We start from the raw sequence: 11,640 nt of genomic DNA, 5'->3' as shown, positions 1-11,640 counted from the left end.
GGTGGACTCTGGTTTAAGAAAATGAGGGGGGGGAGAGATGGCCTATAAGACACCCCCATGCATAAGACGCCCCAAAATTTTGGACATTGTTTTTTAGGGAAAGAATCTAGTCTTATACACGGAAAAATACGGTACTCTGGATACCACTGGCTGATCTGGTGCCATGACGCTCCCCAAAGCAAGTTCTGCCTCTCGAAGGACATGTCTCTGCTTGACTCTGAAAGTCTTATTACCATCTCTTTGTATCATGTGCATGCATATCAATCACTTTGAGACATGCAGGGCAAAATCCCAGTTTCTGGTACCTGTTCCTAGTAAACCATTGCTCCTTCTCTCTTTCCCTCACTCTCTCTTGATGTGAATTCGAAAAGTCGGTCACGACTGGACCTAATGGTCAGGGGTCCCTTTACCTTTAGCAGCTCTGGTGGGGGATACATCATGCTCTGGGTTATTTGTGGGGCATAGGAATTCGTTCATTCCCACCCCCCCAATATAGTCTGGGCCTCTACATGCTCTGAGGGATGGTGGACTGGCCCACAGCTAAAAAAGGTTGCTGACCCCTGGTTTACACTGACTGGCAGCAGCAGGCAGGAGTCTCTTCCAGCCCTATTGGAAGATACCAAGGATTGAAACTGGCACCTTCTCCCTGCAAATCAGATCTATGCCCCTTCTCCAATTCAGATGGCCCCTTCTTCCAGGCCCAGAAAACAATAGACTTAACTTCTTCTTTAACCTCCATCCTATCTAATTTCATCAGGGCCTACAATCCCGTAAGTTCCCAAATGCATTCATCTTTGCCTGGGCCTGTGTGTGGCAGGACGGGCAAAAAAAAGAAACCACTTGAATATACCTGGCAAAGCAGAAACAACCCCGAGTTTTTGCACCTGGGTGTTCAGAAACATCCTGCATTGCAGGGGGCTGGACTAGATGGCCCTCAGAGGTCCCTTCTATGATTTCATGCTCCCTATGGAGCTGCAAAGGTATGCTGCTGATTCGGGAAAACCGATGCCGTTTCAATTACTGTTTACCTGTTCCTCCTGCTCTGTGTGTATATCAGTTGTTGTGCAATGCAAAACGAGACATGAAACTCCATCACAAGAAAGGGAGACCCCTGTATCCAAAGTACATTTTATTCAGTTAAGAGGTCAAAATGGGAAAGAAAGACAAAAACACCAGGAAAGCCAAGAAATTGTGGTGAAAGGAATGACACAAGTGTCTTGGGTGTGAGGTGTTAAAACGGGGAAACAGGGCAGAGCGCCCTTTCCTTGTCAGTGGTTCGCAGGTGCAACAGCGGTTACTAATGGAAGACCTAGAAAGTGCTGGTCACCAGAGAAAAGTGTGTGGAATGTTAATTGGCCAAAATGGCAGCACTCTGGCCAAGTACAACTGGACAGGGAGGGGGACCTGCCGTGCGGTGTGAGGTTAGTATACAGCAAGGACCGTCAACGCCTGTCCAGCCAAAGAGAGCCATCTTGGTTCCCATAGAAACGGAGGTCAGCCATGTTGCTCTTCCTGGGAGCACAGGCCTTAGGCCTGTGCCTGTGCCTGCGCCTGCACCTGTGCCTGAGCCTCCTTGACTTTCTCCACAAGGGCCTGGATCCGGGTGGTGAGGTCCTCCACCAAGGGGGCGAACCACTCGCGCACCTTTTCGGCCGTCTGGTCAAAGGAGTCCTTCAACTCCTGAGCTCGGCTGTTGAGTTGCTCGTGGACCATCTTCCCTTGCTCGCCCACGGCCTGCGCCAGGGCCTGGAAGCGCTGCTGCCCCCTCTCGCGGATTTTGGAGAAATAGGGCTCCAAGCTCTGGCGGACGGCTTCCACCTTTTCGTCTGCGCTGGTCTGCACCTCCGCCCTGTAGGCTTCGAACTTCCTGTGCAGGTCGTCGACGTCCTTCGTGAGGCGCTTCTTCATCTTGCGCATGTAGAGGTTGAACTGGGACCGCAGCACCTCCATGTTGTGGTTGAGCATCAGGCGCGCGTCGTTGGTGTACTGGACCACCTTGCCCTTGGTCTCCTCCATGTCGGTCCGCAGCTTCTCGGACAAGGCCGACATTTCGGTCGTCAGGCGCTGCTGCACATCCTGGGCATAGGGGCCTATCTTGGAGCGCAGGTTCTCTGTGTAGAGGTCCAGCTCCGCCATGGTGTCTGTGATAAAGCCGCTGTGGAGAAGGAGGAGGTAGCAGGGAAGGGTCAGAATATGTCACCCTGGTCATTTTCTAGCATTAGGCCCTGCCGCCATAATTCTTGCAGGATAGACAACCAATCTATCCTGAGGTGAGCTTGCCCACCTTGGAGGAACATGGGTGCCTGTACCACCCTGCTAAGTGGCAAGGAGAATTTGGCCACCCTGGCGCTACATTCACACCATACATTTAAATCCCTCGTATACCTCACTAGCAAAACCCAAGAGAAACCTGGCAACTGAAGATCATCTGGTTATCTCCTGCTTGGACTACTGCAATGTTCTCTACGTGGGGCTACCTTTGAAGGTGACTTGGAAACTACCATCTAATCCAGAACACGGCTGCTGGACTAGTGACTGGGAGTGGCAGCCGGGAACGTATAACACCAGTCTTAAGAGGATTTATATCGTCTCCCAGTACATTTCCAAGCTCAATTCAAAGTGTTGGTGCTGATTAAAGCCCTAAACAGCCTCATTGACCTTATATACCTGAAGGAGCATCTCTACCCCCATCGTTCAGCCCGGACACTGAGGTTCAGCTCTGAGGGCCTTCTGGTGGTTCCCTCCCTGCGGGAAGTGAGGTTACAGGGAACCAGACAGAGGGCCTTCTCGGTCGTGGCGCCCGCCCTGTGGAACGTCCTCCCACCAGATGTCAAGGAAATAAACAACTAATTGACTTTTAGAAGACATCTGAAGGCAGCCCTGCTTAGGGAAGTTTTTAATGTTTGATGTTTTATTGCGTTTTTAATATTCTGTTGGGAGCCGCCCAGAGCGGCTGGGGTAACCCAGTCTGGTGGACGGCATTTAAATAACGAATTATTATTTTTATGGTTGCCTTGAAGTCACAGTCCTAGCACTTTTACAAACTACAGTTCCCAGGATTCTCCGTGACTGTTGAAGTGGTATAAGAGAGCCTTAAATAGAAGGCATAGATGGGGCTCCAAGTCAGATTTGACTTACATGTGAGATAAAATGGTCGCCTGTCACCAGACTCTGTTTGAGCCATGAACAAAAAGGTGTCAGCCACTCAGCCAGTCTCCGCTTTAGCCCCTGCGACCGACAAGTGCCAGCCAAGTGTTTGTGGTTGGAAAATCTAGCTATTAGAGCTTCCAGGAAACAACAAAACAGCACATTTAAATCATCAGCCATTTGCTTCCCCCTTTAATGTCTCCCATCTGTGAGAGTGGCTGCCTAACGCTTCCTCTATCCTCAGGTCTGGATTCAGACCTTTGGGGACCCTAAGCGCTTAAAAGATTTTGGTATCCCCGTAGATATCTAATTCGAAATATAAGCAGAAATAAAGTGTGAAATAAAATTATCTTTTTGAAATGAAACCTACAGTGATGGAAAATAATGTTTATTTTCCTATATTCGTATATGAATAATGTTTCTTTTTGTTCAGCTGCACAGTATGGTCTATATCAGGGGTGGCCAACTCTCAAGAGACTGCGATCTACTTTCAGAATTAAAAACTGGCAGTAATCTAAACGCAACACCCCCTGTTTTTTGGGGGGGAGGGGATTCAGCTCAAAGTGGTTGAGCTTTAGGGAGGAGAAAACCCCGTTTCTTAGAGGTTTAAAAAAAGCTTTTTTGGGGGGACGACTTCTGTTTTGGGGGTGGCTAAAGGCAAGGGACAAAGGTCACTCACAAAAAGATCGCTACGGATGAAAACAGCGGCACAGCGTCTTCCCTTCCAGTTTTTGTGACAGTAAGGAAAGGTAGCCAGAGATCGACCGCAATTGACCTGTTGGACATCCCTGGTCTATATGGTAAATCTGGCAAAGGGAAATTTCTGTGGTGCCCTCCCCTTCCATTGATGCCCTAAGGATGTGCTTATTTTGCTTAATGGTTAATCCAGCCCTGTCTATCCTGGCTACACTCTCTCACATCGGCTTGTGACTTACATCTTCCACAGTCAGCACTGCAGAGAGAGTGGACATGTTCTGGGATTTATGGTACTCTTCTTCCAAACAACTATGACTCAGATAAAAGATCACTAAATTAAGCTGACTAATGCTGGGTACACACTCTTGTTTACTCTGCATCCAATGTGACCCCAGTGCCGGTTTAAAAAGCAGTGTTTACATGATGATTATCCACAATCCATATCTATCCTGTTGTTTCTTAGGGAATACTGTGTCTTGGTGCATTTGCCCCCTGCAAACCAGCACAATTCAAAGGGTTGGTACTGACCTTTAAAGCCCTAAACAGCCTCGGCCCAGTATACCTGAAGGAGCGTTTCCACCCCCATCATTCTGCTCGGACACTGAGATCCAGCGCCGAGGACCTTCTGGCGGTTCCCTCACTGTGAGAAGTGAAGTTACAGGGAACCAGGCAGAGGGCCTTCTCGGTAGTGGCACCCGCCCTGTAGAATGCCCTCCCATCAGATGTCAAAGAAATAAACAACTATCCAACGTTTAGAAGACATCCCTTTTTAGGGAAGTTTTTAATGACTGATGTTTTAGTGTATTTTTAATCTTTTGTTGGAAGCCGCCCAGAGTGGCTGGGAAAACATATGGACAGGGTATAAATAATAAATTATTATTATTATGGAAAAGAACACCCAACTGTGTTTCAAGCTGTCAGTGTGTGCACAGCCTAAATCATCCTTCAGCAGGAGCCTGGAGGTAATGAGGGACCACTCCGGAAGATATCGTGGCCCTATCAGGGTGTGAACCAATCTGACAACGCCAGTCTCTAACGCCAGGCCCCAGTAAATTTCAAAGTTCTGTTGGTTCCAGAACAAATGAGGCATGCAAGAACCAAAGCAACATTTTGCAAAGGACCTGACAAATTTGAAAATTCTAAGGGCTGGTGTCCAAACAAACAAAAACAGAAGATTCTAAAATCCAGGGGTTTTTTTTAACTTCAGAAATTGTACAATTCCGTTTGGGATTCCTGCCATGTAAGTGTGATATGGGCTGTGTACATACTATACCTTTAAAGCACATTCGAAATGCATTCTTTCCCTCAGAGAATTATGGGTAAACAGTAGTTTAACCCCTCACAGAGTTACAGTTCCCAGGAGCCCTTATCAAACTACAGTGCCCAGAATTCTTTGAGGGGTGTGTGTGAGGAAACATGCTTTGACTGTGCTGTAAAGGTACACAGCCTTCATTTTTTCCGCCTCCCCAAAATGTGTTTCAGTGCTAATCATCAGATATCACCCATCTTAAGATCTATGTCATTCTATGAGATTTAAGAGCAATGTGAGCTTGGACTTTTTGGAGTATGCAGTGGCGTAGCGTGGGTTGTCAGCACCCGGGGCAAGGCAAGTAATTTGCGCCCCCTAACCCGTGGATTTGCGCCCCCTAACCCTAACCCCCAGATGTTGCGCCCGGTGCGGCCGGCCCCCCCTGCACCCCCCACGCTACACCACTGGGAGTATGCACTTGGGCTGTGAAAACTCCAGTTGAGCACATGTCATTAAAAAAACCCCACCTAGTGCCTGTACCCACTAAAAAGGAAGAAGAAAAATCACTCACTCCAGTTCCTTGCTGAGCTGTGAACTCTTGATCTGAGCAGTGGCATCATCAGCCGCATCCCCAATCCTGGTCACTACATCCCTGAAGACATCCACCGTCTCCTCCCATTTGGATTTTGTCCCTTCTTCGGGGACAGGGTTGGCCAAGGAGCCTGTGTGGATTAGGGAAAGGAGGAAAACATTCAAGGATCTAGAAACAGGCCAAACTCACGTCCCCCCAAACTGAATGAGAGATGCCTGTCAATATGGGGCATCCCACCTGGTCGCAAGCCACTTACAAAGTGAGGTCCTTGGAATCAGCGAAGCCACACTCCTGCGAGTGATGGCAAGGAGGCAAAACATGAAGGGATTTATGCGGCGTAGTCCTGCTCAGAGGAGACCCACTAAAAACAATAGGCATGTGTCCATTGATTTCAGTGGGCCTCCTCTGAATATAACTTTGTTGGAGACATATCCCCAATTAAAAAGGTACTTCCTGTTGCAGGGGGGAAGTGCCGCCATCTTGTCGCCTCTTCCCCTTGCTAGCTAGTGTCTCAGTGACTGGAATGGGATGGAAGGGCTTGAGCATGTAACTTGTGACTGTCCAGTGCTTTGGTTTTCAAAATGCTGGTCATTTCGCAAGCCCAGATGGAAGTGCCATTACACCTCCTTCCCTTGTGTCGTCAATCGATGGCACAAACGTCCTTACTTAATCCCAGCGGCTCTTAGGGCTGATGTTACTTTTACAACTCAGCATTCCTAGATAGGGTGACCCATTGATGGGGCCAAAGGTTGCGGTTGTTAAACACAAGTCCTAAACTAACCTTGACGAGGCACCTGCATGCCTAAATAGGCAAATAGCAACCTACTTCAGCCTAGGGTGGTCAGTCCAGACCCCCACAGAGCCTTCCCTTCTGGGGAGCCAAGCCCACCCCAACCTTTCCCCTTAGGATGCATTTTCTTCCCATTTGTTTGCAGGTTTATCGTGCTCTGCCCTCCGAGAACTCCCCTCTTTATCCTCAAAACAATCCTGCAAGGTAGGCAAGGCCGGCTGACTCAGAGTCAACCCTCTCTGAGCAGGAATTTAAACCTGGCTCTCCCCCAAGTTTTAGTCTCATGCTCTAACCACTACACTGCGTTGCCAAGCTATGAGTGGGGGCAAAGGACTCTACAGCTCCCTCCTTCCACAATCAGCCATAGGTCCCTTCCCTTATTTCATATTACACATTACACAGTTGCACAAGTGAAGCGCTCTGTGCCCCTGAGAGATGCTACTAGCCAGGGCCGGATTTAAGTTTGATGAGGCCCTCAGCTACTGAAGGTAATGGGGCCCTTTATATGTCCAGCTGCTCTTTGTCAACAACAAATGGCTGCTGTTTTTTGTTTTGGATATATGCTATATGGTAATTTATGGACCTAACAGGTATCTAAAGCCATTTGCACATGCAGAATGTATGCACCCTATATATAGGTAAAGGTAAAGGGACTCCTCACCATTAGGCCCACTTGTGACCGACTCTGGGGTTGCGACGCTCATCTCGCTTTATTGGCCGAGGGAGCCGGTGTACAGCTTCTGGGTCATGTGGCCAGCATGACTAAGCCGCTTCTGGCGAACCAGAGCAACGCATGGAAATGCCGTTTACCTTCCTGCCAGAGTGGTACCTATTTATCTGCTTGCACTTTGACATGCTTTTGAACTGCTAGGTTGGCAGGAGCTGGGACCAAACAATGGGAGCTCAGCCCGTCATGGGGATTCGAACCGCTGACCTTCTGATCGGCAAGTCCTAGGCTCTGTGGTTTAACCCACAGCGCCACCCGCGTCCCTATCCTATATATACAAATGAGCAAACCAGTGATATTTTAGGGTGCATCCTAGGAGCCTACACAACGCAAAACACTGTTGCTGTATGTAGGTTTTATTTTATTTGTTTTTTATCTTATATTTTGGAAATGTACATCCAGTTTTTTTCCTTTTTGGGGGGCCCCCTAAGCTATAGCTTGTTTAGCTTATATGTAAATCCGACACTGCTACCAGCCAGTGCAGACAGCACTGAGCTAAATGGACAAGTGTCCAATTTTTTTAATAAAGCAGCATCAATCGCACAGTGAGCAGGACAGAGTTTTAAAGCCCATGTGGCCAACATCCCCATAATTTCAAAGCACAAAAGTCAAGCTAGCTCAGATTTCTGGCCGCTCCCCACAACACAACCCTGATGTTCTGATGTGTCTAGTCTACCTTCATCCCTCTTTACATTAGCTCACGCCACACACAACTTGTGGAGAAGCGATATTCTCCCAATAAACCATGGCATAAGACTAAGAGCTGCTCTGATCTGCTTCACCGAGGTAAACTGCCACTGTTTGTGGAAGTTCCACACCCACGGAGTATAGAAGTCCGTGCTGCCTTTGAACTAGCCTTTAAGGAGCACTGGGACAGAGGGGACGAAGGGTGCTTAGCTCGTTCTGTGTGCGTCCGATTTTATTCAAGACAAACCACCTCTTCCAATTCCGCCACTCACCTCCCAGCAGGACCGCTGTGAAAAACAGGGCAAGGAATTTCATGATCACCGACTTTTCTGGACCCTTCTGAGAAACGGAGACATTAAAAAAGGGGACAAAATTAGGTAATGGAGTGCCTCGAAGGTGGGTGTGGGTATTTTCCTCCACCAGCAGGAATCTTTAAGAGACACACACACAGGATTAATCGCAGCCCAGCCAACGATGAGACTGTATCTGCTCAGTCCTGAAAGGGAGAACCCACCGAATGCCATACCATTAATAAAAACACACAAAAACAACCCTACATTAACAGACTTTTCTCCAAATGTCCTTAAATCGAAAACAGCTCTTTCCCCTTGGTCTCTTGGTCCCAGTCCACAATGCACATTAGAACCCACAAACCCGACACACCTTCAAAACAAGAAAAGCTTGTGCAAAGTTGCCAGTTATTCTGCTTTGCTCTCACCTTCCTTTACCTTCTCTTCCTCTGGAGTCTGGAAAGTGTTTAGCCAGACCCTCTGTGCAGACTTAAATACCCAGCTCAGCTGGTAGAAAAGAGGGGGGGGGAGAGGGAGGCGGGACTGGCAGAGTCAGCAGCAGCAGTAGTCACAAAATTTTGCCAAAGTGGCATCGAGGACAAAGTTTAACACCCACACACACACTTTGCACACACACACACTGCTAGGGAAAGTCTTAACCCTGAACTCACCAGAGAGAGAGAGAGAGAGAGAGCAAAACAAAGTAGTTAAAGCAATGTTTTTTTATTGCATCAAGTATGTGAACTTTTGATTGACACAAGTCTCCCCATCAGGCAGAATAGAAGTTGTTAAATAATTATTTTTCCTCTCTGCCTGGAGAACGTGGAGAGGGGCTCTCACACATTTCCCATGGCCATCTTTCTCCCATTTTTTTGCAACTACAGTGGTACCTCGGGTTACATACGCTTCAGGTTACAGACTCCACTAACCCAGAAATAGTACCTCAGCATAAAAACTTTGCTTCAGGATGAGAACAGAAATCGTGCTCTGGCGGCACGGCAGCAGCGGGAGGCCCCATTATCTAAAGTGGTGCTTCAGGTTAAGAACAGTTTCAGGTTAAGAATGGACCTCTGGAATGAATTAAGTACTTAACCTGAGGTACCACTGTATTTGCACAAGCTTCACTGAAAATTGTTTTCTTGCGCGAAATGAATTGTGTTCTTGGGTGGTGGGGAAAAGATGGCATTGATTAAAATGTGTTTATGCTACAGTGAGGCCCAAAATGGGCGATCGAAGTCAGACTGAGTTAACATAAAACAGTGGGACAGAGTTGGGGAAAGGGTGATTCAGAGGGGAGAAGCAGCAGCGGGAGGCCATGCAAAACTCTTATCCACCGATTTCTTCTCCCTTCACGCTTCTGTTCCCAGTGGTGACAAACTCATATTGGAGTACCCCAGCAGAGGTAACAGGGAAGAAGATGGGGGAGACATTTGCCCCATCTCTCCTCCAAACTATATCCTCCCCCCTACTGCCATTCAACTGTTTTGCTGTTGAGACATCAGTTCAAGTCTGTTGCTGAATGTGTAGCTTATGAGTGTCTGAAAACAAATGTACAGTGGTACCTCGGGTCAAGTATCGTGTTTTTCGCTCTGTAAGACGCACCAGACCACAAGACGCACCTAGTTTTTGGAGGAGGAAAACAAGAAAAAAAAAATTCTGAATCTCAGAAGCCAGAACAGCAAGAGGGATCGCTGTGCAGCGAAAGCAGAAATCCCTCTTGCTGTTCTGGCTTCTGGGATAGCCTGCATTCGCTCCATAAGACACACACACATTTCCCCTTACTTTTTAGGAGGGGAAAAGTGAGTCTTATAAAGCAAAAAATATGGTACTTAATTCGTTCCGGAGGTCCGTTCTTAACCTGAAACTGTTCTTAACCTGAGGTACCACTTTAGCTAATGGGGCCTCCCGCTGCTGCCGCGCCACCAGAGCACGATTTCTGTTCTCATCCTGAAGCAAAGTTCTTAACCCGAAGCACTATTTCTGGGTTAGCGGAGTCTGTAACCTGAAGCGTATGTAACCTGAAGCGTATGTAACCCGAGGTGCCACTGTACACATTTCTACCACTTTTTCAGGCACGCACAAGTGAATCCTGACAGTAAGAGACACAGTCAACTGTACAAGGTGATTTTGTGAGTTTTTGGACCCTTGGAAAATTCATCTGGAATCGTCCACACCCCTACGTGACAGGTCGCAATTGCCAGATCTGTCAATAGACAGACACCTCAAGTTATACCAAGGGATATCAAGTCAACTCATAGGAACAGAATAAGCTGCCTCATGCTGTGTTAGACCCTTGGTCCAGCTAGCTCAGTAATGGCAGTGGCTCTTCAAGATTTCAGGCAGGGGTCGCTTTCAGCTGTACCTGGAGATGCCAGGTGTTGAACTTCGGAACTTCTGCATGAAATGCGGGTACTCTTGCCAATGTTTGTCTACACAGGTGTACGTCTCATTGAGTTCAAAGGGGCTTACTCCCAGAATTGCGCATAGGGTTGTAAACCAAAGTGGTTTATCCACGCCATTTATTGAGACATATTTGGGGTGCAAACCCCCAAACTACCTAATTCATATTAGTGGACAAGAATGATATTTCATGTTATGGGAAAGGAACTAAGAGGTGTTTGTTGCTCTGTTTTAATCCCATATGAAACAGGAAAGGGTATGTTATTGCACACCTGACAAAACTAGAAAGGGGTTGAAATTTATCAATCAATGCACTCTTACGCCACTTCAACAGGCATGGCTTTCTCCAGAGCATCCTGGGAACTGTTGTTTGTTAAAGGTGCTGAGAGCTGGTAAAGGTAAAGGGACCCCTGACTGTTAGGTCCAGTCGTGGCCAACTCTGGGGTTGTGGCGCCTGTCCTGCTTTATTGGCCGAGGGAGCCAGCGTACAGCTTCCAGGTCATGTGGCCAGCATGACTAAGCCGCTTCTGGCAAACCAGAGCAGCGCATAGAAATGCCGTTTACCTTCCTGCCGGAGCGGTACCTATCTATCTACTTGCACTTTTGACGTGCTTTCGAACTGCTAGGTTAGCAGGAGCAGGGACCGAACAATGGGAGCTCACCCCATTGAAGGGATTCGAACTGCCGACCTTCTGATCAGCAAGCCCTAGGCTCTGTGGTTTAACCCACAGCACAACGACTGCTATTCTGCTCCCAGAGCTGCCATTCCCAGAGTTCTCTGGAAAGAGGGATTGCTTGTTAAGCCGCTTTGAGAATTGTAGTTCTTGGGCGAGGATACGGATCGCCTAACAACTCTCAGTACCCTTAACAAACTACAGTTCCCAGTATGCTTTGCAGGGAGCCATGAGACTTAAACTTGTATAAGCGATCTGTAGATATATGGTGCAAATGTAGCCTGGGTTGCTTTGGGTGAACAGCAAGATAGTGTCTGGCTCACTGAAGCCTTTCATTCAATGCAGCGGTGTCCAGACATTGCCCTGAATCTTGTTTCTCCATTGTCAA

At 47.8% G+C, this 11,640-nt stretch overlaps 1 protein-coding gene across 2 annotated transcripts; it reads right to left on the bottom strand.

Moving 5' to 3' along the window:
* Positions 1 to 1,114: 1,114 nt before the first annotated feature.
* Positions 1,115 to 8,762, bottom strand: APOE (apolipoprotein E). 2 transcript variants are annotated; one of them, XM_083455998.1, is made up of 4 exons: positions 8,607 to 8,762; positions 8,161 to 8,227; positions 5,664 to 5,814; positions 1,115 to 2,155 (listed from the first exon to the last, which is right to left on the bottom strand). In XM_083455998.1, the coding sequence occupies exons 2-4, from the start codon at positions 8,201 to 8,203 to the stop codon at positions 1,528 to 1,530; spliced, it is 822 nt and encodes a 273-aa protein (XP_083312124.1). In that variant the 5' UTR covers positions 8,204 to 8,227; positions 8,607 to 8,762; the 3' UTR covers positions 1,115 to 1,527. The 2 variants fall into 2 exon arrangements, with proteins under 2 accessions (XP_083312124.1, XP_083312125.1); XM_083455999.1 differs by having other exon boundaries at positions 8,552 to 8,640.
* Positions 8,763 to 11,640: the final 2,878 nt, after the last annotated feature.

Source organism: Podarcis tiliguerta (genome assembly GCF_965153285.1).
Source record: "Podarcis tiliguerta genome assembly, chromosome: 8".
NCBI classification, from domain to species: Eukaryota; Metazoa; Chordata; class Lepidosauria; order Squamata; family Lacertidae; genus Podarcis; species Podarcis tiliguerta.
This window is presented reverse-complemented; position numbering and strand designations above follow the sequence as displayed.